Genomic DNA, 27,701 nt, shown 5'->3' with positions numbered 1-27,701 from the left:
TTTATAGAACCCCAGTTTTCTGCTGAGCACATGACCATCCAGAAAAAAAAACATTCCCAGCCTCTTTTGCAAATGACTGTGACCATAAAACTCTATTATACTCAAGTAAGATATCAGTTAAGAGAGAACCAGCATGTACTCTTTGCTCCCTTTTCTTCCATGCCCCTTCCTCCATCCTGCTGCCTGAAATGTGGATATGATGGCTGGATCTCTAGCTGCATTTTCGGATCATGAAGAAAAGAGCCATGTCCTAGGAAATGAGGGGTGAGCTGGAAGGGGTTTAGATTACTGAGGACTTCATGGAGCAGAACCGTCATACTAACCCTTGACATTTTACTTCTGGCCTTGTATGAGAAAGACATTTCTCTCTTATTTAAGTCCCAGTTAGTTTAGGACACACCCAAAATCAAACATAATCCTACCTCAAATATCACAAAAACTATCTAGTTCCCGGAAACTTAGAGCTATAATGAAGTACTGCTGCATCGTTTAAAAGAATCAAAACAATAGAAAGTGTATGCAATGATAACCAAAGGTCTTTATTTTCTATATTTAATTTCTTACAATCATTTTGGAAAAATAGTTGTTTCTCCAAAAGTGCTTTCACTGAAGAAAGCTGATATGACCTAAGCATTATTTGAGAGATTATGGAAAAAATATTTATCACTGAAAAACAAATGTTCCTTTCAGTTTACATGTTACACATACTTAACACAAGCATAAACGAAAAGCCCGGTGTCAGAAGTAGAGGCCATTCTCCTTAACTGAAACATTCGATCTGAAGAGAGTTTTTGGCAATAAGAGATCCAAAATTGAGAGATGTAAAAATCTCATTCAAAATGAATGCTGCCTAAGAATGCGGAAACCTACAACATTTTCTGAAAATCTTTTTTGAAGAATGTCTCTTTGTTTTTGGTATTCTCTTAGACACTCTGAAGTTTATTTAGCACAGCATCCTATCTGCTCAACATTCAAATTTAGATGTGCTGATTATCTGCTCCACTCTTTTGAATAGTTAAGTATGTCCTATAAATAAACACATCAATTTTGCTCTATTACTACCCTTCCAAAAAGCCTCATATAATTGGAAGTAACTTAGTATTTACTTATCATTAAATATATTTTTGTTAGAAGGGATACACAGCATATGAAATCACAGGATTCTCATGAGTTAAAGACAAATTTTAGAACTCACAAATAATATTTACAATGTAAACATCACAGTTATTACATCAGAGTAAAATAAATCACAACATTCACAACACGGCATATCTTATTTGGTTTTGATATTGAAGTTGTTTTCTTGAATTACTTATGTAGAACTCAAAATAGAATTACTTGCTTATCGTTTTCCTTCAAGAATTCTGAAAAAGAAAGTAATGGTGATTCAAGCATGAAAACATTTTTATTTACAGCCTCTTACTTTCATTTACTTCTCCATTCATTTGATAAATATTTCTCCTAGCCCCTCATCAGCAGCTTTTGAGAGGGGATCGCGTTTTGGGATATCAAGAGAGACTCTTCCAAAGGACTTATTGTTGCAAAGGAAGCCAGAATGTGAAGGGGTTCTCTAATTAGTCATAAATAATTACCCATTTGTAATTTTCACAACTGGTTGACCAACAAAACTTCCTGTTCAAAGAATTTGTCCAATGTCACCCATTCAAAAAGGCAAAGAATGGAGGATGGAAACTCATAAAAAGACAGAGTAATTAATCCTCCTTTATATTGTAGTGCCTACTGTATTCCTTAATTTATTGGAAAAACCTTATTTTTATAAACATTTTTTCGAGAAGCTATATGTAACTCGCTTTCTTTTTTGAGCATTTGAGGAATTTGTTTCTCTGGAATGTCTGTGCATGGTGAGGAATAAGCACATATAGCACCCCTGACCGTGTACCTTACAGGTTATCTCTCGTGTGACAGTAGCAGAGTTGAGCAGGTGTTACAGAAACCATAGGATCCACAAAACCAAAAGTATTTATTTGGAGTCCTTTAGAGAAATTTTTGACAACCTGAAATAGTGATGCTATAAAATTTCTTTAAAGGCTTACCAAGCATTATAAAAATATTTTATGAGCTAATGTAAACAGTAATGTAACTCAGGAAAGAAATATGCCTTGTATCCATGTTCACATAAAAACAATTTTGATAACAATCTTATCACTTAACAAAGGATAAAATCTATTCGTGTTTTCTCTACTCAAAAAATGTTTTACAGCGAATATTATTAGAGTCGTTGTACCTACACTCACTTCATAGGTAAAATAAGCTAAATTTGACTTTCGCTGCATGAGGTTTACTATGTTTTTTTTTTTTTTTTTGAGGTTTACTATGTTTTAAGAAACACAGTGAGACCCAGACTGTCTTGGTATTTTCACAATAATGAGCCACGCTGTAATTTCATGGTACTTCCTTATACTTAAATTAAATGAGACGCTAATAGTCAATCACGGGACTAGACCTTAAATTAATAGAAGCAGCATGGCTTGACTATCAAAGAGAAAGCCAGTTTTTCTCATTAGTGTGAGTCAGTCTCCTTTTTTCATATCTCATCAGAAGGATAGGAATGAGTCTGTGGAAGCTAGGAGATACCAAACTGTTTACTCATTGTGAGATTTCTCTCTCATGCTATCAGAACACTGCATGAATCGTTTCAAGCTGTTTAGTAAGCTGGGGTCCACTTCAGATAGAAGCGTCCTTCTTAGATGAGGTCTCACTGAGAGAACTCTAAGATGTTTTTCACCAAGTGACTCTTACCTACTTAAATAGTTAGATGATTGCTACTAGAATATAATAACGCACAGTGATACTCACCACTGGGAAGCTGTCAGCAGCTTTGCTCCAAAGAACTTTTCATCATTTTTCTATCACTTCGAGAAAGTTAGGAGATTCTCCCTCACTGCTGCAGACCAGAAAGAGAGAATCGTGCATGTTAAGGCTCTTGGATGAGAAAGCTTCTAAAGGAGAGGTGATGTGTGACCCAGGTTGTTCTAGGTTCTCTGTAAAGTGCACTAAGAGCTAAACAATTCTCCTTCAGGTGAGTCATTACCTATGAATGGTTCTTCAATCTTCAAGTGTCTAAAAGTTTTCTTACAGAATTATAATCTGGTGGGCAAAAAGAGTCATCTTGCCTGATTTCACCCGAACAGAATTGTCCTTAATACTCACCATCTAAACAAAAATAATTGGAATAAAAAGAGAGAGTACCACATGTCCTATATATTGTGCTCCGATATTTACACACCACGGAGAGACATAGGTTTTACTGAATCTGAGAAGACAAAATAATTCATGGTTTAATTCGGTAAAATGCAGATATTACATATGCAGGTAAAGGGAATTCCATGTGGTACCAAATTGCTAGTTGACTGCCCTTTACATGTTTTAAAAATCAGCACTTTTGATAAAACCTGTTCCCAGACTCAGACTAGATGTCTCTCTACAGTCATCCTTTCTAACCCTGGAAGCACGGTAGAAACAACTGGAGAACTCTTAAAAAATACCAGGGTCTAGAGCCGCATCCCTAGAACCACTAGTTTCCTGGCACTTGGTCTTGGGTTAGGCTCAGACATCAGTATTTTTTAAATTCTCCAGAGTAGTCTAATGTTAGCCAAGGTTGAGAACTACTGCTTCAGAGCTAGAGAGAGAGAGACATCTCCATATGCAGCTTCTATTTTGAAAGTCGTTTACAATTTCTCATTTTAGCAAGCTCTCTGTTTCTTTACCTCCGCTTTCCATTTAGAATTGAGTTCAAGTATTTCTTTACAGCCATTTGTTTTCGAAGGCGGGTGTAGTTGTCAGTGAAGACTGCATCTGAGTGGCGTTTGATTGGTCCCTGGTCTTCTGAGATGCTATTGCTAAGAAATGAGAGAATAAGGAGACCAAATAATTTTAACAAGAAATGATAAAGGTACCAAAGGTCTGAATTTCTTGGAGTCAGATAAAAATGAATTCCAACACCCAACTCATTTTCTATCACAAAAAGACTGAAAGAAAAATGCATCTAAGCCTAAGGATAGGGGAGCAAGGAATAATCCAACATACTTTGGCCTTTACTGGGAGTGCCTTTAGACACATTCTGTCCTAACTGAGCAAATAATTTATCAAAAAAAAAAAAAAATGGGGACTACTTGAAGTTGTGTTCTGCCATTGGAAGGAAAAGTTCTTTAAAAAATAAATACTTCTTTATGAAGCTATGCCACTCTGAGTAGTATCTTCTACATATTCAGTTATTGGCCATTTAAAGACAGAATCTTCCAATGTTTGCTTTGAGCAGGAAGTAAAACACAAACACTAAGGTTAACCTTAAAATTTGCTTCAGTTTGTACTATGTCTTATTTATTTTTTACTGTGTCTAGTTCAGTTTGTTTGCAGATTTATAAATGATTATTATTTAAGAAAAACAAGTGTGTCTGGAGCCAATGAGTATGATATTACTAGGAAAACTTCTCTTCTTAATCCATGGGCCTGGTACATTTTATTGAAGAATATAAATTATTTGATAACCAAATCAAACATTATCAAGAGTTATCCATTTCAAATAAAGAAAGCACAAAACAAAACAAAAAACAAATAAAGAAAATTAGTTGTTTACAGTGAAAATATAATTGTCAAATTTAATAATCATAACATGTTTTTAAAAAATAATAAACTCTCTTTACCTAATTCGTTTTCCAATAAGGGACTCAAGGTACTTTTTGGCAGAAAGTTGACTTAAGAGTCTACTATAGTCACTGGTGAAAACTCCATCAGCATGTCTGACATTTCTGAAACAAGGAAGAAAGAATAGTCATTATTTTGTAAATAGTTTGCTAAAATATCATTTTGGCTCATTAGATACAAAAGAAACATCAACTTATTTGAGAGCTTCTCATGTAAACTTAAATCCAAAAGGAGGTTTTCTAACAACCCAATAAACAATATAATCTATTGACTTATTCTAATGACTTTTATCTATATTTCCAGCCCTACAATTTGAAAAATTAAAGAAATTAGCTTTTTTAGAAGCATATCTCAATATTAAAATAATATTCTCTGGTAGAACCTATAAAACTAATTCTCTCCTAAGAAATACTGGTGGGAAAATATATTTAGTTTCTATTTATTTATGGTGCTTTATTTCTTCTATTCTGAATAAAGCTATATGCAAAGGGAAATTCTCCTGATTTTAGCAAAAAATCCTCTTATGGCTTTTGCTATTTCTTCTGCCAAAATATTTGGAAACAAAATCTCTTAAGATAGAAGGGATCACAGAGCATATCAACCAAATTTTCCATCCAAATGAGAAATAGTTTTTGCTTTGTCTTTTGTATAGAGTTACCCTGTCTACACTGGAATGCTGCTCTGGACAAATGGTTCCGTGAAATGCATAGCTTTTATTATTAGACACCTTTTCTTTACATAGAGGTGAAACTCTTGAATGCTATAAATGCTATAGTTTTACAAGAATTGGCACACCTTCTGATGTTAAAAATTTATGCAACAGAATATAAGTGGATGAGTTGCTCAGCCTGGCCTGTTACAACCTCTCTACATGAAAATCATGTACAGCAGCAAGAACTTCAATAAATCAGGCTGAATGAAGCCGTGACACATGGAAAACTTGTAGTGCTATGCTGTGAGAGTAGCTTCATGGTGACACAAAAACAAAATGTTTAGATTTCAAAAAAGCATTTTCTAAAATAAAGCAATAAAAATGAACTCACCTGGTTACATCATAATAAGGTGTGTCATTTTCAGCTAATGCATTTTGTAAAACGTCAGTGTCTGCTTTTAATGAAATTTGATCAGGTTCATTTGCTCCTTCAAAAGGTATTCTGTCACCCACCCTGTTAGGAAAAAATACTGTAAAGTATAATACATTCCTTTCTCAGAAGCTAGTGCTTATGGTTTTACAAACATCTGAAATGAGTTCTTCAAAATCTTAGGATATATCACCCATTCACAATATACGGATAGCATAATTGATTTAATGGCTTCTATGGTTTACGAGAGTATAAATAGTGGAATTCCTGTTTACCCCCAAAAATACATGCCATACAACTTTTACAGGCTTTATGTACCAGAAGAGCTACTTAGTTCAGTCTTTCAGAGCATGAAGCAAAGTACACTTCCTTGGCAATAGCTTCACTTTGCAAAGTTCACAGGTAGAAAGATTTTATGCAAAGTAGAAACTTTGGAAAATTTTTTATATTCAATATGAAAATTGGGAGCAATTCATGTATTTGTTGATGGTCTCAACATCTCTCAAGAGCTGAGTACTAACTATTTTTCCTTCTCTAAGTCCCTAAACTTTGTTTCAAAGATTCACCTTGGTGTGATGTATTTCTATGTATTGACCAAGTCCGAAGACTTTCTCCATCTCTGAATAGTTACTCAAATTCAGTGAATTTTGTCGAGCTTTTTTGTTTCAATTCTTACATAGTAACACAATTTTAATAAGGGATATACAATGCTTTACTGGGAGACTAAGCATAGACATGCCTAAACATGGAATATGATTATACTTGTGAACGCATGCACATTTTGAACACCAGCACACTGTTAAAATTATGTGTGTGCACATTTTCACTGTTGGGGTAAACTTCTAAGAAGCGTGTCGCCTGCCGGGCACTTGTGTATTTTTTGGTGAGGCAGTAGCTGGTAGACAGTAACAAGCAGCCCTCTTTGAGTATGAAGCCTAGCAATCAATGCAAACTTCGGCATTCTTGAGATTATTCATCTCTTGTGATATAACCATTCAGATAGACTCATTCTATTTAATTATCAAAGCAATGTATGATCTGGCTTTAAACAGACTTCACAGAGAACCACTAACAGCTAAGAGATTATTTACTCTATCGAGCATAAGCCTACGTTGAACAAAGAATTAGGAATAAGAAAATAAGCAAAGAAGTGATTATTTGTCCTTAGATATAGTAGTCCCTGTAAACTGGAAGGAAACTAATGTAGTTTCCATTTACTGTCTCCTTCCTTAGCATAAATTTATTTCAGATAAAGCTTTAAAGGTGAGTTATTATACTGTATGAACTTGAAATATGAAACACAACATAGAGAGCAGTAAAACTAAGGAATTACGATAAAAAACCAAGTCCCTTAAAATTCATTCATTGGGGAAGGATGTCTCAGTAGATCAATTACCCCACAATTCTTAATATTGACAAATTGATTCTGCCTAATGTGTCCAACATGATTTTATGCATATTTCACTAATCAACTACTCATCTTATGATTATTTGCCGACTGATCTTAAAAATGAACTAAACCCAATTTTGAATTAGTTGATGAACTAATAGAAAGTATAATTATGCTGCAAATTTTCACTTTAATAAAAGTATGAAGGAGCAAATCCAGATTTCTTTACTTCCTGGGATCAGTTCATTTTTCCAAATCAGTCCTCTTAATCACCAATTGCTTATTCTTGATGATAATGGGAAGGGAACATATAAAGTACATAATCCCATAAAAGATTGTCATTCTCTATGAACATGAAATAAAATTACATTATGATAAAAAAAATGAACTAAAATGAGGTAGGCAACTAGACACCTTTTTTTCCAACAGAAACTGAACTGAACTGAGATGACAATGGAGAATAGCTCATTACTCATCTAAAACTGGTTTCGAATGAAAGGAAAGTCAAACCCTCCTTCTGCCTTGCTTGGAAATGTGATCCACGCTACCCATAAAACTAGTCATTGACACTGTCTCTCTGGCCCTGAGAGTGAATTCCAAGACTCAGAATAATCATGTGGACCTGAAGCTGAAAAAAACTTGCTTAACATGTCAACCAACAGATTTACATAACTAATACCTAATGTTTTAAATTGAGCTGTCCAAAATAACATATAGGAAATTCCCACTTCCATGGAGAAGGAATGTTCAACTGTCTGAATTGAAAGAGAACCTACCTTAGAGCAGAAGGTGCTCCAAAAAGAGGCCATGCCAGGGTCTGCGAGAAAAGCACGCTGAAAAATATCAGGACCAGGAGTAGCTGGGGTTTGCTTCTCGCTTCCATCTCTCTGCACCTCAAAGGGGAGAGAAGCACATCGGCTTGTCCAACCACAGATGTCCCAGTAAGGTCATTCTGAGTGTCTAGCAGTAATGTCTTAAGGCTCTTGCAGAGTTTAGAAAAAGTAATTTTCATCATACAGAAAGAGTTAAACTGCAATATGATTACTTTTTAAATCAAAAAGGTTTTTGTGTGTGTGAATGGTGTTTGAATAAAAATTAGGATCTTTTTCAACTGCTGTCTCTCACTAGGCACAAGCATATATTGAATGCAATACTCTTACAGTACTGGAAGTAACTATAGGGACAATTTCCTTATAACAGAGTTGCAACATCCATGTCTAGTATTTTTTCTAACTAAGGAAACAACTTCAAGAAGCTAAAGTTTCTTCTTTTACTCTAAGTTTTTAGTATCTGATTAATGTAAAACTGGAGTGTCATCTATTTAATAATGTATGTATATACATATCCTTATAAAATTATTTTGTATATACATTTTTTCCTCTTAATTGTAGATGTTACAATTAACACGGAGCTTAATCTCCATAAAGAGTTTGGCTTTGAACAAACTAACTCAATTAGTAGTGAAAATTAATACAAAAAAATCATTGAACCACATATTACCACTGAAATAATTTTTGCCATAAAAGGAAAAATATATTAAATACAAAGCCTGTATATTTTTACATCTAATACACTTACACATTTCATTTCTAAATAGCTTCTAAATAGAAATTTAGGAGTTTGATGTCTGTTTCTTGTGCTGTCTGTAAAACTCACAGCATTTAAATTTAAAGAGGAAAATAAATGCTTTTTAAGTTCACATAACTAACATATGAAATAGAAAGAACAGCACTAAAAAACAGGTTGAAACTTCCAAAACAAATGTATCCACTGAACCTTCAGTCAAAAATTTATATACAAGCCAAAAATAAAAAAAAAAAAAAAACCAAAACCCTACTTTAACACATTATTTTTAAAGGGGCATTGAGTAAAAGAAAAAGCAAGGTAAAGCATTTTCAAACTAAAGAATTCAGAAAACCCATTCATATGTGGGAAGTTGAGGCATTTCTATACTTACCAGGTGACTTACAAACCTGTATTTTTGTTGTTGTAAAGGAGGAACACTGTAAAATTCTTTTTCAAGAGAAAGAAAAACTCAATATATCCTGAGAAAAGTTCCAGAGGCAGGGGGAGAAAAAAAAGAAGAAAGGTAAAGTTTTCACTTACCTTGTTCAGAAGTTTTCCTAGGGAGCTTTCTGTTCCAAGGAGAATATTAGAGCTGTCTCAGGTGCTGAAGCCCCTTGAGGCCGACAAAGTCTCCACCAGGTGCTCTTGCCCTTAGAGCTGAACCAGAACTTGGTACTGGCTGAGGGTTGGCTACTATTGCCAGCAACTGCTTTTCACTCTACCCTGACCAGCATTTCAAAGCCCATCATTTTATAGGGCTTAGGCGCAGGGCTGAGCAATCACAAAGCTCTCTGAAAGACGTCACAGTAATATTCTCATGGGATGAGTAGGACTTGAAGTTCTTATTAAATTGTCATTATGCCTGATTTATATAAATTTATAGTGAGTAACTTCAAGATGTAAGCTATAAAGAGGAAATTTACTTTTCTTTAAACAAAAAAAAGGTACCAAGCTTAATGTGAAATATTTTAATCTCTAATGAGTAGCAATGAAATAAAAGACAGATTAGTGTCATGGCCAAGGTCACTGGAATTCCTTCAGAAAATAAGAATTTTATGTGCAGGAACAGATGCAGAAAGCAACAAATACTTAGGCTCATATGCTTACAAACATAATTCTCCTTTATTATAAGGCATCAATTGTCCTAAAGCCTTTTTATTTTTATACTATTCATGTAGATCCTGACTTAATCTTTCTTGAGATCTATCCTAATTTTAAAAGCATCCAGATATAAGTTTCCTTATTCTTTCTATTACTACTTTTTCTTTATATTGAAACAAGTCCCTGGATAAATTTTCAAAAAGCCTCTAAGATACTGTAATATACACACTGTTGCTTAGAATAGTAGCAGTACTGCTGTTTCACATTAGCATAAAAATGTCATAATTCCTAATGCATTTTCACATACATGACCTCAAATTATCCAAAAAAAAAAAGTTATCGTACTGGATAGTCCCAAAGGTTCATTTTTTTCTTTCTTTTTGAACATTACATTTATCAGTTTTTTAAAGTCTTGCACTGTGTGGAATTATATATATCCCTGAACACACACCACATGCATACCAGCTTTTAATATTTCCAGCACAGTCACTTGACAGGTGATTACAAAGAACTAGTTGGCAAGCATTTACGGAGTACTTTGATAAACACTTAATTTCTATTTGTGGGTTTTTAATTCAAAGTAGCCTAGCATCAGAGTTTAAGGTAAAAATGCAGCTACCTGAACAATTTCATGGACAACAAAGTAAAATGTTACTCTCCCTTTTGTTTAAAAAAAAATGGCCAGGGTGTGTATTCTTTTACATTTTTCTTTGTAAGTCCCTCAAGGGGTAACAGCTCTAAAGCCCCCTTTCTTTCTTCTGCTTTAAGATTTCAGTATCTATTTCCTTCATTCAAAGTCAGACTGATCCAGTAAAAGAATATCCTGCTTTGCTTAATCATATTTTCTAATCCAGTTACAAGAAAAATTCAGTGAATTAAATTTCAAAACGTCTGGAAATTTGTTTCCCAGCTGACAGCTCTGACTTAAGCCAGAGTTCCTGTGGCTTAATTCCAGGAAATCTTTTTTTACCTGATAATTACAAACTAGAGGTTGAAATCATTCTCATATGGAATTTTTTTTATCCTTAGCTCTTCATCACCTAATTCCCAGTGAAGCAATTTTATCTGAGAACAGCAACAGCAAAATAAGTTGATTGAGAGTCACAGGGAACCCACCGCTGAAGGTAAGCAGAAAAATCTAAAAGAGAAAAAGACATGAAGTTGATTATTATTTGGTCTAAGCAAGTACTTAGCATTCACACAGAGTGACTACAGTAGGTTTTCCAATGGTGAAGGCAGTTTCTCCCATTATAATAATAAAACACAAAAATAAAGAGAAATAAGTAAAACTTATTACCTCTGAATAAAAATAAACTAAATCAAAGAACTGTGTTTTTTCCTATGAATTTAAATTAGAAATCAAAACTGAATTTCAAAATGAGATCATAGCACCATCTTCAGGTTGAAAAGCCTTAATTCAGAAATTTTTTTAAAAATGTGTTTCTTCTGTTTTCTTTCAAGGAAATGGAAGTAAACCAGAGGCTCTTTATCCAGATAAATTATGGAATCTTCCAGAGAAAGAAATATATTAAAAACTACTATAGCTGAGTTTATTCTGAATACTTTGTTACTATAAAACTCAGTAAATACAAAAATACAAATGTGAATTTACTGTTTAAATCTGCTTTTTCCCCTACTTTGGCATATCTTTCCATAATGTTCCCACATCTCTAGCAGAACTTATTTCCTACCTTAAGGCTTCTCATTAAAATGATATTTATAAAAAGAAGAACCAGTTGTTCATACAACTAGAACAGATCTCCAAGACCCTTCTTTTACAAGTAAGTAAACTGATGTCCAGAGAGTTTAAGTAATTTTCAGGTGGTAGTTACAAATAGGGGATGAAACCTAGGTCTTCTGATCTTGATTAAGTTTTCTTTCCATTAAGGACTGGTGGTTTTCTGTAACTGTTGTTATCACCATTACTGATGATAAAAGGTCAGATAAGGAAAAAAAAAAACCCTCATAAAAACATCGGCATCTCCTTTTTTCACCAACTGGACCAAAGGCAGAGAAAGAAAACTGGCATTCTAAACTAAAACATACTGAATGTAGGAAAATCAGATGGAAGGGGTTTTCAGGCTCAGAAAATAGGCAGAAAGCCAGAGTCACCCTTTTTTCCTTAGTGAAAAGAGCTAATAGAAGGTCCTTATTAAAGATGATAAGCTAAAGCTGTGCTCTTCTGCGTCTTGATGTGACAGCTTTGCCTGCCTAACTCAGCCAAACTCACACTCAGCCCTGAGACCTGTCCACTGTTTGCCAGGGTCATCCTGAGGGTCTACATGAGAGTTTTGCAAACCACTGGCTGTGAGCCGCATCTGGCTCAACTCTCTGGGTTTTGTCACTCAAGCTAGGAAGGATGTTTACATTTTTAAAAGGCTGAAAAATGTTAATAGAAGGAAAATACTTTGTTTGAAAGTTATATGAAATGTAAAATTTCAGGGCTCATAAATGAAGTTTTATTGGACCATGAAAATGCTTACCACATATGTATTGTCTATGGCTGCTTTTGTGCTACAATGGCCAAGCTGGCTACAATGGCCAAGCTGAGTAGTTGTGACAGAGACCGTAGAGCCTGCGAAACCTAAAATGTTTACTATTTGGTCCTTCACAGAAAAGAAGGGCCACAGAAAAGCTGTAGACATCTGGTCTAGAGCTTCCCATTTGGGAAGATATTTAAGAAGTCATGTTTACCTTAATATTCTTAAGTCTTTAGTTTTCAATAACTTGTATTAGGAAATATATATGTGTGTATATATATTTATGTGTATATATATATATCCACATATACTTTTAGTATATACTATGTATAATATCCATGTATGTATATACATATGTGTAATGTACATAATGTATACATATATCTAAAGCACCCCTTCATTGTAGCATTGTTCATAATAGCCAAGATATGGAAACAACCTAAGTGTCCATGGATGGATGAATGAATAAAGAAGATGTAGTATATACATACACAGTGGAATACTATTCAGCCATACAAAAGAATGAAATCCTTTTTTGAAATGAAATTCATTTATGACAACATGGATGAAACTTGAAGATACCATGCTAACTGAAATAAGTCAGATGGAGAAAGACAAACACTGTATGATTTCACTCATATGTGGAATTTTAAAAAAAATGAAACTAATAAACAAAATAACACAAAAACAGACTCATAGATCCAAAGATCAGGTTAGTAGTTGCCAGAGGGTAAGGGGGTTGGGAGGGTAGGTGAAACGGGTGAAGGGGGTCAGCTGTATGGTAATAGATGGTAACTAGACCTGTGCTGGTGATCACTTTGTAGTGTACCCAGTAGTTGAATTATAATGCTGTACACCTGTAACATATCATAAAATAAATAAATGTATTAAAGATTTAAGAACAAATTTCATCTACTTCACAATGTCATGATCATACATATGCCCCTCCCTCTACTATACACACATTCCATGTAATCAGCCTTTAACTCAGTGACCCCCACCTCGACTTAGAGATCAGAATATATGAGTCCACAAAGAGTGGAGGTGTTACCAGCGGAGGAAACGGGAAGCAATGATGTCTAACCCCTGGCCCTTGACTTTAAGAACTCTGAAGTCTATATGTTAGAATGAAAGATTTGGCAAGAGTATTTACTGAGTGAGTTCGCACAGTGTCTGCGCCACAATACCTATTCTCCCCAGACCAGGAAAGAGCCTCTGAGATGGGGAAGAGAAGAAATGATTAGAGATGGAGAGGCAACCTTCTGTCCCTTGTCGGTAGTAGTAGGTTTATGGTAGGAGTGAAAGGATGCATGACAGAACCCTGCCTTATTAAGCTTGGGGACTAAGTAGTAGAGGCTAACTTGGCTTCTTTTCTCATCTTATTGCCACAGCAAACAATGGAGAAACACTCCGCAATGGTAGAGGAAGCAGATAGACCTGTATGACAAAGAAAAGTCTGCCACTTCCCGCTTGGGAAGACCCTAAGTGCCTTCCACGTGGTAAAAAGTTGAAAGGGCCTACCAATCTTTAACCAAGGGCCAGACCGTACCCAGAGACCAGAGGGGACTGCACATCTCAGTGGACAACAGCAAGGCACAGAGCATCCCCCAAGGACCCAGAGGAGGCCTCCTGGAATTTCACGTTGTTACGTACACATGCTCACAAGCTTAGATGCTACTGTGAGGAAAAAGAGGGAGAGAGCAAATTCTGAACTGACAGAATGTTAAATCTTAAAATTACTGTGTTTACCCAGAAATGACTAAGAATACATTTTCTGTGAACTGGAGGAAAATAGAAGTTGAGTTAGAGAAAACATTTTAGAGCTGAAGGTTTTGCACATGATGCTATGTGGCCTGTGAATATTTGTAGTTGCTATTACTCTAAGAATGATCTTGAGTTTGTATGATCATGCTTTGGCTAGGAGAAGACTGCACAGGGCCCTTTATCCTACTTAGTATCAACATTAACTTTAAAAAGACTATGATTGCCTTGGCTAGGACTTCCAAAACTATGTTGAATAATAGTGGCAAAAGTGGACATCTTTGTCTTGTTCCTGAACTTAGAGGAAATGCTTTCAGTTTTTCACCATTGAGAATGATGTTTGCTCTGGGTTTGTTGTATATGGCCTTTATTATGTTGAGGTAGGTTCCCTCTACGCCCACTTTCTGGAGCGTTTTTATCATAAATGGGTGTTGAATTTTGTCAAAAGATTTTTCTGCATCTATTGAGATGATCATATGGTTTTTATTCTTCAATTTGTTAATATGGTGTATCACATTGATTGAAGATGTGATACGTATATACAATGAAATATTACTCGGCCATAAAAAGGAATGAAATCGGGTCATATGTAGAGACGTGGATGGACCTAGAGACTGTCAAACAGAGTGAAGTAAGCCAGAAAGAGAAAAGCAAATATTGTATATTAACACGTATATGTGGAATCTAGAAAAATGGTACAGATGGGGGTGGGATGAATTGGGAGATTGGGATTGACATATATACACCACTAGGTATAAAATAGATAACTAATGAGGACCTGCTGTATAGCACGGGGACATCTACTCGGTGCTCTGTGGTGACTTAAATAGGAAGGAAATCCAAAAAGGAGGGGATATGTGTGTACATATGGCTGGTTCACTTCACTGTGCAGCAGGAGCTAGCACAACATTGTAAAGCAGCTGTACCCCAATACAAATAAATAAATAAAATAAAAAATAAAAAGACTATGAGACAGAAGCCTGGCAATGTTGAGACCCATCCTGGAGTAATGAGCCCTTCCCTCGGGTCTTCCTCCAACCCCTTGTCCTTCAGTCGTTCTTGCTGGTCCCCAGCTTTGACATCTGGTTCCCTTTCTAGGCTTCCCCAGCCCACTTCTTGGCCTTCGTGTTCTCAGTCTGTTTCTTTCATTTTGCCTCAGTCCTATATGGCCCCCTGGGAAGCCTGAGTTTTGACTGCTCTCAGGACAGGTCTGATCCCACAGTTTACAAACCCAGGTACCCACCTCTGCTGAATACTCTCCAGGTGCTGCTTCGGTTCTGCTCTCCGCTCCTCTCCACTCTGCTTTTTGTGCCCTTGAAGGTGGACCTCCAGATTCATCCATGGCCTGTGGTCCTCTGGTCCCTGGTTGGGTTTAGCCAAAGTGAGGCTCTGGTAGGAAACTAAAGGGACCAAAGATTAGAAGAAAAAATGTTCTGAATTTTTTTTTTTTTTTTGCGGTACGCGGGCCTCTCACTGTTGTGGCCTCTCCCGTTGCGGAGCACAGGCTCCGGACGCGCAGGCTCAGCGGACATGGCTCACGGGCCCAGCCACTCCGCGGCATGTGGGATCTTCCCGGACCGGGGCACGAACCCGCGTCCCCTGCATCGGCAGGGGAACTCTCAACCACTGAGCCACCGGGGAAGCCCCATACAAATGCTCTTGACAGAGGAGTTAGTTGTTTCCAGGTGAAAATAATAGGGATAGATACTCCTTTCATACTAACTTGTTCTTTAATAATTGAATAGCATTTTGAGTGCAATAGATGCATGGCTCCTAGACCAGACACAAACAGTGGAAAGGCATATTCTTTTATAAGCAAATAGCATGACTGTATTATTGCACATGGAGGGACTAGCTTAATGGCCAAAGAGTACACTCTGGACATATACTGCCTTGGTTTGAACCCCACTGCACCAGTTACATACAGTGTAAAACCTTAAGCAAGTTATTCAATCTCTCTGGGATAGATATAGATATAGATATAGATGATATAGATATAGATAGATATAGATATATAAATACATAGACATATTTTGTATAGTTCCTATATTAAGAATATATATACACATGTATGTATATATATACATATGTATGTATAAATTAAGATTTCATATAGTATATATTTTATATATTAAGAAAAATATATTAAGGCTATATATGTAAATATAATATACTTATATATATAGTCAATATATATTTTCTTAATATATAAAATATATATGAAATCTTAATTTGTACTCACACACACAAGATGCATAATAAATTTTTATACTTATGATCTAGCCAAGACCTCAAGAAACTTCTGGCCTGACTCGTTACTGCCAGAAAGAAAATTTTTAATTTATTTACAGCTAAAACACCATTCGGCAAGGTATCTCATTCAGTTACAGAGGGATCCATTTTGCAAAGCAATTTATGTTAGTGCACTGTTCCAGGAAACTGCGTCACTCAAAGCCAGACTGTCTATGGGTGATTTGTTTAACTTTTATTTTGTAAAATGTTTAAGGTAAGCTTCCGATTAGACCAGCTTTAAAAATATTCGTGTTAAAGTCATCAATGCAGCACATGAATGTGTTTTCATTTCATTTGGAGTATACACAAAATTATTTTTTATAACAACCTTCATCTTTCCTGAAAATACACGCTGGCCTTACCTCCGAGCATATATGAAGCAGGTTACTCTACCAGTCAGTCCTAAATCAGTGCCTCAGCTTTCATCGGTGTCCAGCCCGCTCTGGCAAGCTGACTCGTGGGATATATGTTTTCCTTTTTTAGAGGACATGCAGATTTTTTTCATTCTGAGAAGCAGGCAGAGAGCACAATCTCAAAGCTCCTTATCATATATATTTTTGAAAAGCTCATCAAGAAAAAGATATCCCTAATGGATGTGTAGCCTCTTTATTTCTATAAATTAGTGGTTCTCACTTTTTTCTGAAGTAAAGATCCTTCTGATAAAAGCTAAAAAACCTGTCCTCAGAAAAATGTGTTCATGCCCGCTAACATACACAACTTACAGGCTCCCTAAAACTCTTAATGTTTATCTAGCAATTCCCTTTGGGTTCTTGAAACCGCTTAAGAAGGTTTGTTCAAGATACTCCAAAAATCTCTCAAGACCTCTGAGTTGCTGCTTACCTGCATGATACCATGGTATTGGCCCCGATAGGTTTACTTTCAGTGATTATTTTTTTGTCATAATGACAACTGCCTACATTAAGACACACTCCCCAAAAACTCCTTTGCTGTAGTTATGCTAAGCATATCGTTTAGGGCTTTGTTCATTATATCACACAGATCCTATTTAGGATAAACTTCAAACCAGAAATTTTTGTGCTTCTCCTGGGTGAATAATTTGCCTTTATTTTATGAGCACTCTGAATGATATAACTGTTCATATTCCTGTTTTTAAACTTATACCTAGAAAGCTAAGAACCAAATCTGTGGCCCTTTGCTGGTAAACGTTTAGGATGTAAGACTCTCTTTTTCGAGCACTAGTCTCATTACTGGCTCTACTTTACTGTTTCGTGGCCCTGACTTTACTGTTTACTTCTTATTTATGTTATCTCGTTTAGAAAACTTTTATAGAAATTGTATCACATTGCAAAGAAGGAGGAAAAAAGATACAATAAAGAAAAAGATGAGAAACAGTTTTTAGATGAACTGTTATATTCCTTTATATTCAATTACTTTCAAAGCAAGCAATTAATCAAATATTTGATTCTGATTTATATTTTAAAGTTTTATAAGGCTTTAGAAAATTTAGAAAAAAAACAGAAAAAGGTAATAAAAATTTTGCTAATCCACATGTTGCAAAATCTCAGTTGCCAAAACACTTTTTTCAGCTACAAAACATTTTAAAAATTATTATTGAAACTTTCAAATATATAGAAGAGTTGAGAAAAGGGTATCATGAACACTCCTTTATGTATCCATCACCTAGATTTTAAAATTTTGCCATATTTGTTTCTTTCAGTTTTCTTCTGTCGAAGTATTTTAGAGTAAATAACAAATACAGAAGAAAGAAAGAATCCTCATTCTACACAAAGTCAGTATGGAAAGGCACACAGACAAGATTTTCGTAAGACAGAAAACAGAGAAATCCATGCTAAATAATGTAACAACAATGGCTCTAACACATCCAGGGGGTAAGTACGATTTGTAGGAAGCAGAAAAGCTTTCCGTAGAGAAACTACTTTCAGGAGATGATTAGGTGGACTTAGGTTTTTTTTCTGCATCTGTCACTTGGCAAATGAGAAGATGCCATCTTCAGGATGTCCCATGTCGTCATTTTATACATATATAATGATTCTATTGCAAGTGTAGTCCCATCATTACTGAAGACAAGTGGTGTGATGCTGGTGGGGTATCTACAGAACCAGCGCCGTCGCTTCTTGTTAACTGGACCCAAAATATTTACAAATCCATCAGAACCACCTATAGCAAACGTACCGTAGATGTTGTTAAAAGAAATGGCATTGACAGGATAAATCTGCTCAATATTATTTTCTTTGACACTTGAAGACATGCTTCTTCTGTATCTCAGGGCTTGGGAGCAAGTACTTAGCTGCCACTTGGCCTTCAACTGAGCTTAATACAAAACTGCTTATATGAAAATGTTCAAAGGCAGCGAGCCTGGTACGTCAAGTTGGACACCCGGCACTGCTGCACGTAACCCATGTTCTGTAATTCCCACATTAACACTTTACTGCCCACCTTGTCCACAATCAGCTGATCTCCAGACAGAGAGGGTGTTACTCACAGACAGAAGGTCACAGCATTACAAGGAGTTCTGGGATGCCGCAATTTAACTGTCTGATCCCAAGGCCCAGTAACTACCACATTCACTTCTGGACAGTATTCAACACATCTGGTAGGGGCATCATGGGTTCCAGCCAGATCTCCCTGATCAGTGTTGGAATCAAGTGTTTTCAGTCGAGGGTTTGATCCCCCACTCCAGGCACGTGTCAGACCATTGAACGCACATCCAAGAGAGCGCTGGGTGCTGGTACTTGAGCTGAATGGCCGGCCCATGGTAGAGATGCACCACCACATCTCAGGAGGAGACCAGCAGGAACTGGGAGGTGTTGGGGCTGATTTTCACCAAGGAGACATAATCCTCAGTGGGTGGTTCAGCTTGAACTTGTTAGAACCGAACGTATCGGGCTCCACTCAGAAGTAACTTCACCATCTCCTCTTCGCTTCCCTCAGATGTTACAATATCTCACCTCTGTATATTTTAGTGTGCACCCCTGAAAAGTAAACATCTATTTCTACATGATCACAGTGACATTTTCACACCTGACAAAATTTATAATGATCTCCTAATGTCACCTAATACTTAGTCTATATTCAAATTTCCCAGGTATCCTACACCCCCCCCAAAAAAAAAACCTTTTATAACTGCCCAAAATTCTTAACCTTAGAATATATAAGGTAAGCATACTCTAAGTTCCTCTTCACCCCCGCTCAGCCATTTTGTTTACCTCTAAATGCCAACATGCCTGGGTATTTCTAAATGCTTAAGAAAAATAAAGTGATGGAATTGGTCATATTGTGATCCCATTCAGCAGCAAGAAATAACTCTAGACTCTTTAAGTCGCTAATAAAAATTATCTGCCAGGAAAATTTCAACTTTCAATATTACTAGAATCATTTATTATGAATTATGCAAAGGTTCTATTAATAAAAACCATTATGCACTGATTTTCAAATATAGGCTCGCTATGCCAAAAATCGTACTTATTTATAATATTTATAACTTTGAAATAAAGAGAAACTTCCCAGTCAGTTCTTTTAACAATGCTAAACATCGTCACCCTTTTAACATTTGACTATGCTCTCTGCCTCCCTTTTATTTTATTTTATTTTTTTGGCCACCCTGCATGGTTTGTGGAATCTCAGTTCCCCAGTCTAGGACTGAACCCAGGCCATGGCAGTGAAAGCCTGGAATCCTAACCACTAGGCCACCAGGGAACACCCCCCCCCGCTTTTGAAAAGCTAGATTCCATCCTAATAATTTACACTATTGCTTGTATATTTTCTGTTCCTATTGAACGCAGTCTTGCACTTTTATGTGCTTTAAAAACAGATATAAATTTATTTTTAAAAATTTCTTTCAGAAGCATTATCGCATAAGCATTGCCTACTTTTATAATGCATCTGTAGGTCATGGATCTGGCCTATGTTGTTGTATTTTTAAAAACAAATTTCCAGTAAATGCAGTTTTCAATTTACACTTATGAAGTCAAAATGTCAAGATGACTCAGAAACAGTACGTTAAATTGCAAGTGAACTTTACAGATTTGATTTGGTAAAGATAGCACAAGATTCAATGAGACCAGACCCTGTGTCTACAATACGCCTGAGTGAGCAATCAGAGAACATTCAGGAAGATAACGTCAAAGGCCAGACCCACACCACTTATGCAAATACCTTGGGGTGGAATTAACCTAATAGAATGAAACATTTTCCTCAAAAAAAAAAAAAACAATGTCAAAGCATGTGGGAAATGTTGCTAAAGTGTCTCCTCTGATGAGAATTTCAGTGTGGAAAAAACTGTGGAAAAGCACACACTTAGAGGTAGAGCCGAGGACAAAAAGTCCCTGCACACAAGTCTCATCACCTATTTCTACCACTTATGGCTGTATTTCCCTCCAGTGAGGTGAACGGAAGTGTCTAAACATAAAGATTGGGACTTCCCTCGTGGTGCAGTGGTTAAGAATCTGCCTGCCAATGCAGGGCACATGGGTTTGAGCCCTGGTCCGGGAAGATCTCACATGCTGCAGAGCAACTAAGCCTGCGAGCCACAACTACTGAAGCCCATGTGCAGAGCCTGTGTTCCACAACAAGAGAAGCTACCGCAAGAAGAAGCCTGCGCAATGAAGAGTAGCCCCTGCAATCCGCAACTAGAGAAAGCCTGAGCAACACCACCAAAGACAAATGAATAAAATAAATAAATTTAAAAAAACAAACAAACAGAGATTGAAATTATCTCAAGCAACACCTTTGATCTTGATGTTTATCACACATGAGCATCTCTTCACTCCAAGACATTTGGGGAAGGGATTTTTTTTTTTTTAATGTTGAGCCTTCTTTTAATTAATTAATTAATTTATTTATTTATTGGCTGTGTTGGTTCTTCGTTTCTGTGCGAGGGCTTTCTCTAGTTGTGGCAAGCGGGGGCCACTCTTCATCGCGGTGCGTGGGCCTCTCACTGTTGTGGCCTCTCTTGTTGCGGAGCACAGGCTCCAGACGCACAGGCTCAGTAGTTGTGGCTCATGGGCCTAGTTGCTCCGTGGCATGTGGGATTTTCCCAGACCAGGGCTCGAACCCGTGTCCCCTGCATTAACAGGCAGATTCTCAACTACTGCACCACCAGGGAAGCCCTGGAGAAGGGATTTGAACTATAAAATTCTACACTTGTCCAGAAGAAATAGGTTAAATGAAATTGTGGAATTAACAGGAGAGTTGGAGGCCTGAAAGGCTTGGAAAAATGGTCCAGATTCTGAAACTAAGATACAACGAAGCAGTCTTTTAGCCAACAGTAGGCATTCCACACTCTGTTTTAACTCACAAGAGATTCATGGTGGAGGAGGGCTATGCCATTAAAGTCAGCCAGCTCCTCCCAAAGGATGGTTAACTCTCACCTGTCATTTCATATCATAAGAAAAGCAGAGCCAGGGGGAATCACTACAGTATATCTCTGTCTCTAATTTTTAGAACCTATGCACCTTACGTCAGTAGATTTTTACAGCACGATTGTCTAAATTCCAAGATAAGCAGAAGCACTTCTGGAGTGATGGAATGAGGACCTCTGAAAACTTTCTTCTTCATAAAAACAATGAGGACATTGGCCAAAATTATGAACTTTTTCAGTACTCTGAAAATTAACCAAAGACTTGCAACAACCCAAGGGGAATTTATTCAAAAAAACCAAAAGTCTTGGTAAGAACAGTGAGCTACGTGGCATTTTTAACTTGCCCATTCCCAGTTCCTTCTTGCCAGTTCCATCGTAGCTTGAAAATCATCAGCCTTGCAACCACAGTACCAATGAAAAGCAACAGCCTAAGAGTCACTGGAGAAGTCAAAGTAGGTTTTGTCAAAGATTAAACAGAGCTGGACAGTAAAGTGGTAAAAGCAGGTTTTATTCAGAAAAACTAATAACATAGGGGAAAAGAGACCTCAGTATAAAGAACTGGGCTCAATTCTGAATACAATAAGGAAAATTCACAATTTACAGTCAGGGAGAAAGGTGGGGGTCAGTGGATGGAAAATTACTAAGAGGAAACATCACAGTGAAGAGGGGATTCTGGCTAAATTGGCCTAATGAGATTCTTACCAAAGGCAGGCCAGGGTGACCAGACATCACTTGGGGGATGGTAGAGGAGGGGGAACCCAATTAGATACCAAGAGTGATCAGATATCGAGAATGGAGGAATATGGCTAAACTGACTTAGTAAGATTCTTGCTAAATTTGAACAATGCAGAGATGAAAATGGAAGCTCAAAAGTCAAAGTCTAGTTGAGAAGAGAGTTGAGGGGAGCCTGAGTAGAATTTCAGCAAGGAGAGAATCTTTGTCAGTTTAGAGTTCCGGAGAAAGCCCCGTGTTCACAGAATAGTCACAATTTGACCTGACTGCCAGCTAGCTCCCTGAGAACCCCATTTATAGGGCATGTCTTCATATTGCCTCATTCAGAGCTCACTCAACTCTTATCCTAACCCTAAACCTAACCACTGTCCAGCCCTTTGCTTTAATTAGGGACGGCTCTGAAGGACCATGCTATATCTCCACAGGACTGGCTGAGACCTCTATTGGAAAAGCCATTCATTTTCCTTCTGTCAAGTCCTGCTTCCCTTGCTCATTTATAGATATTCTTCCCGAGACTGCGCAGCCCCCGTCTATATTTTTCACACAAATCACTGTTTCAGAGTCTGTTTCCAATGATCTCAATCTAAGGTGGAAGTACTGTTAATACCAGAGAGAGAAGGGGTATGTGAAACAGTAAGATCATTAAGAAGGAAAGAGGGAATGAAACTAAAAGCACTAGTGGAATATTGATTGAAAGAGGGGCGTTTTCTCCATTTTGATAAGCAGGGTGGTAAGCATAGGGACAGGTGGGAAATGGTGGCTGAGAGTTACCATAAGATTGTGTCGAATGGAAGAATAGTTTCCCTAAGAAAATTAAGTAAGCAAAAATGGACAAGTGTGCTAGACAAGCAAATGAAATGCTTGTCCACTACAAGTGGAACTCAGGAGCACAAAATAAATCTCAGAAAAGCCTGGAAACCAGAGAGCTCGGTAACTGGGGGGAAAGCAGGGAAGATTCTCTCGTTCTCTGTCTTCCCACTCCAGTAATCTTTCTCTGGTAATCTGCTTCTCTTTCTCTCCTCCTGCTTTGTTTATTCACCCTGGCTAAATTTATACTACCCACTTCATCCTTCATGTCTCCACGACTTCCGGTTCTAACTCCTGCCATTTACTTGTAACTCCTGCTTAATACCTACTTTGTTGGAGGCCACCAGGCTCTTCTACTTGAGCATTTGCAGAATGTGACAGTTGTCTGAGATCAGAGATTTTGGGTTATTTTGCGTGGAGTACAGTGAGACCTTTAAATTTGCACTCCTCCCCTCTCTGACTATAAATTCAAATCCCAGCTCATCTCATCAATCAGATAATGACTGAGCAACCTCTAAGTCAAGAGTGCATTCTTAGTCCAGTGGAGATGTAAGTGGGTTTGGGTTTGGGGAAGAGGATTGTTTTGTATGCTGTCTCTTCAGTGGAGGCTTTGGTTTAATAATCATCGGGCACCGGAGGAAGTAAGTTATAATATAAAATTTAAAACAGCTAGCTAGAATTACTCTCCCAGAGCAAATGCATGTAATCCTCAAGTATTTATATTTTACATTTATATGGCCAAAGTACACTTCAGAAAAGTAACTGTCAAGGCCACGCCGGCCATTTTTATATTTTTTTTTTGCAAATTACCTGATCCATTGTGCATCTTCTATTGAGATATTTTTCTATATTAAACAGTAGAACATTTAATCCATACTAAGGTTGTTAATTGACATGTATATGGCAAAAATTACTCACAGTTCATAATTTGTCTTTTAATAGGGTTTAATAGCATCCTCTGCCCAGGCAATGTTTAATAATTTTCTTTATTCTTAAAAAATATCATTTCAGAGACTTCCACCTCCAGCCACAATAGATAAAAGGGACAAGATTTACCTTCTGACCACGAACAAACTGTAAAATTGAGCATATTAGGCAACAGGCAACACATGAGTTGGATTCCTGAAAGAATGAAAGCAAATGAGATAAGCTCTACAGTCACATCACGTTTCATTTTTGGGAGACACATTACAGAGCAGGGAGAGGGATCCCAAGCACAGCACATTGGTCTTACCAAGTTGAGGGGGGAGTTCACAGTTCAGGCGGGCTGAGGTAGCTACAAGTTGCTACACAGTTATTATACATCAGGAACAAACTAGTTGCAAAATCCTTCTGACTCTGGGGCAGATAGATATCATAAAACATTAAAAATTGATAAAATTGGTTTCACCAAAATTAAGAACTTGTGTTCTTTGAAATACACATTAACAACATAAAAGGCAAGCCAAACTTGGAAGAAAACATTTTTTAATACACATATCTGTTAAAGCACTTTTACCTAACTACATAAAGAACTCTCAGATCTTCACAAGAAGACAATTCAGTTTTTCTTAAAGGGGCACAATATCTGAGAAAGTACTTCACAAAAGAAACTATACCAATGGACAAAATAAGCAGGATAAAAGTTGCTCTGATCTTTAGTCATCAGAAAAATGCAAATTAAGACTATACTGAGGTAACATTATATACCTACTAGAATGGTTAGAACTAAACAAACAAATGAAAACAGAAAATAAGAAGTGCTGATGAGAATATGGAATACATAAAACTCATTTATTGCTAGTGAAAATTGAAAAGGGTGCAGCAGTTTTGGAAAAGAATTTAGTGGTTTCTTATCAAGTTAAACCTATACTTACTACACAATCTAGCAATGATATTCCTAGGTAGTTATCTGATAAAAATCAAAATGAAAAAAAAAGAAAACTCAAAATGTAGTTCTTGTGTTAGTTTCCTATGGCTGCTGTAAAAAATTACCACAAATAGTGTAGCTTGCTATAACAGAAGTGTATTCTCCCACAGATCAGGAGACCAAAAGTTCGAAATCTTAGCACAAGGTGTTGGCAGGCCTGCTTTTCCTTCAGGAGTTCTAGGGGAGAATCTGTTCCTTGTCTCTTCCAGGCACTGGTGGCTGAGGACATTCCTTGGCTTGGGACAGCATTACCCCAATATTCACAGCCAGCATCTTCAAATCTCTCTCTGCTCTGTCTTCACATCACCTTCTCTTCCCTGTATGTCTAATCTTCCTCTGTCTGTCTTCTAAGGACACTTGTGATGGCATTTAGACCCCATCTGCCTAATTCAGGCTAATCTCCCCATCTCAAAATGTTTAGCTTAATCATATCTGTGTAAACCCTTTTCCCATAAAAGGTAACATTTATGGGTTCCAGGGATTAGGACCTGATTTTTTTGGAGGCTATTCCTCAGCTTACTATAGATCCCTACAAAGATTTGGACACAGATGTTCACAGAAATTTTATTCATAATAGCCAAAAACTGGGAAAGGAATGCCCCCAACAAATAAAGAAGTCATCATATATGCATTCGATGGAATATTACTTGTCTGTTAAAAAAATGAATCCTTGAAACATGCAACAACATGGATGAATTTCAAATACTTATCTTGAGGGAAAGAAGCCAGACACAAAATAGCACATATTGTGTGGTTTCATTTGTACAGAACTCCAGGATGAATAAACCTCATCTATAATGATAGGAAGTACATCCATGTTTGCTTCAACGTGGAGGTAGAAAATGAGGATTGACTGGGAAAGGAGTAGAAGAGAACATTTTGTGATGATGCAAGTGTTATGTATCTTGAATATGGTGATGGTAACATTGGTGTGTACCTATGTCAAAATGCGTTAAATTCAACACTTAAAATGCTCTGCATCTAATTGCATATGAATTAAGTCTCATAGAGTTGGTTTCAAATATAGATTTTAAATAGTAAGATTTATTCATTAAAAAAAATTAACCTTCAGAGTTAAAAAAATCTGATCTCCCACCATCCAAACTCACTTAGAAAAGTTATTTCTAAGTATATATTTTTTAAATATTTTTCTATTTTTATGGTATACCTTTATTTTATTTTAATGTTTTATGTTTCTTATTCATTTTGAATTTTTTTTTTTTTTTTTTTGCCTTACGCGGGCCTCTCACTGCTGTGGCCTCTCCCGTTGCTGAGCACAGGCTCTGGACGCACAGGCTCAGCGGCCATGGCTCACGGGCCCAGCCGCTCCGCGGCATGCGGGATCTTCCCGGACCGGGACACAAACCCATGTCCCCTGCATCTGCAGGCGGACTCTCAACCACTGCACCACCAGAGAAGCCCCCATTTTGAACTTATTTTAAGATAAGTGAGAGATTTTTCTCTATGGCCATCCAGTTTTCCCCAAAACATTTGTTAATCAATTTTTTCATTCATTAGAAATTCTACCCTCATCATAACTAATTTTCCATACATACTTTGTTCTATTTCTATGTTGTTTATTCTGTTCGGTTGAGTTGTACATTATTTTCTTTTGATTTTTTTGGTGAATGACTACTTAAGCTTTAAGAATATTTTGGTATCTAATAGGCCAAGTCTCTTCTTATTACTCTTCTTTCTCAGAATTTTGATGACTTTGTCTCTTAAGTTTTATTTCCAACATGACTTTCTATCTTCATCTAAGTCAAAAGACAAAAAAAAAAAACAGATACAAAAACAAAACATAAACCTTTATGGAAGGAATCTAACTGAAATAGATTGAATGTATAAATTAACTTAGGTATAAAATATCTTAAAATATTGAGGCAAGGGATATATACAGCCAGCCTTCAGGAGCTGCAAGGACTAAGAATTTCAAATCCACTGGCAATTCCATTTCTTTTTTCTATTTTTCAATGGAATTATTACACCTAAATTAATTATGTATGTCTTCAAATAATGTATAAATTAATTTAGGCATAAAATATCTTAAAAATTAAGGCATGTCCCCCATATATATTCAAATATATCTTTATATCCCTCATTGTGTCTGTAGTTTGTTTTATGAAGACGTTTCTGGGGACTCCCCTGCTGGCACAGTGGCTAAGAATCTGCCTGCCAATGCAGGGGATATGGGTTCAAGCCCTGATCCGGGAAGATCCCACATGCTGCGGAGCAACTAAGCCTGTGAGCCACAACTACTGAGCCCATGTGACACAACTACTGAAGCCCGCATGCCTAGAGCACGTGCTCCACAAGAGAAGCCACCGCAATGACGCACTGCAACGAAGAGCAGCCCCCACTAGCAGGAACTAGAGAAAGCCCGCACGCAGCAACGAAGACCCAACACAGCCAAAAAATAAATAAATAAATTTATTTTTTTAAACAAACATTTCTTGTGCTTTGCTACTTGCTACCTAAGACTCAAGATAATTTATATCTTCATTGGGATTATGGTCTTTAATATTATAAAGCAATACTCTGTTCTATTCACATATTTCATCTTGAATTCAACTTT

At 36.8% G+C, this 27,701-nt stretch overlaps 1 protein-coding gene and 1 pseudogene across 1 annotated transcript; both read right to left on the bottom strand.

Moving 5' to 3' along the window:
- Positions 1–518: 518 nt before the first annotated feature.
- Positions 519–9,420, bottom strand: VIP (vasoactive intestinal peptide). The gene is made up of 7 exons (XM_029224118.1): positions 9,240–9,420; positions 7,914–8,020; positions 5,709–5,831; positions 4,665–4,769; positions 3,729–3,860; positions 2,818–2,905; positions 519–1,364 (listed from the first exon to the last, which is right to left on the bottom strand). Exons 2-6 carry the CDS (start codon positions 8,018–8,020, stop codon positions 2,860–2,862), a joined length of 513 nt encoding a protein of 170 aa, XP_029079951.1. The 5' UTR covers positions 9,240–9,420; the 3' UTR covers positions 519–1,364; positions 2,818–2,859.
- An 8,828-nt stretch (positions 9,421–18,248) lies between these two features.
- LOC114895920 lies at positions 18,249–24,036 on the bottom strand (annotated as a pseudogene).
- Positions 24,037–27,701: the final 3,665 nt, after the last annotated feature.

This window comes from Monodon monoceros, unplaced genomic scaffold (genome assembly GCF_005190385.1).
Source record: "Monodon monoceros isolate NGI ecotype Baffin Bay Population unplaced genomic scaffold, NGI_Narwhal_1 Super_Scaffold_15, whole genome shotgun sequence".
Taxonomy (NCBI): domain Eukaryota; kingdom Metazoa; phylum Chordata; class Mammalia; order Artiodactyla; family Monodontidae; genus Monodon; species Monodon monoceros.
The sequence above is the reverse complement of the archived record's forward strand: the minus strand, read 5'-3'. Positions and strand labels throughout refer to the sequence as shown.

What these genes read in the sequence shown, in the direction of transcription:
- VIP (XM_029224118.1), bottom strand. Translation starts at nt 8,020, where the DNA reads ATGGAAGCGAGAAGCAAACCCCAGCTACTCCTGGTCCTGATATTTTTC. An exon ending in CCTTATTATGATGTAACCAG is followed by an intron (nt 4,770 to 5,708) that starts GTGAGTTCATTT and finishes TCCTTGTTTCAG; the next exon opens with AAATGTCAGACATGCTGATG. An exon ending in CTTATTGGAAAACGAATTAG is followed by an intron (nt 3,861 to 4,664) that starts GTAAAGAGAGTT and finishes CTCATTTCTTAG; the next exon opens with CAATAGCATCTCAGAAGACC.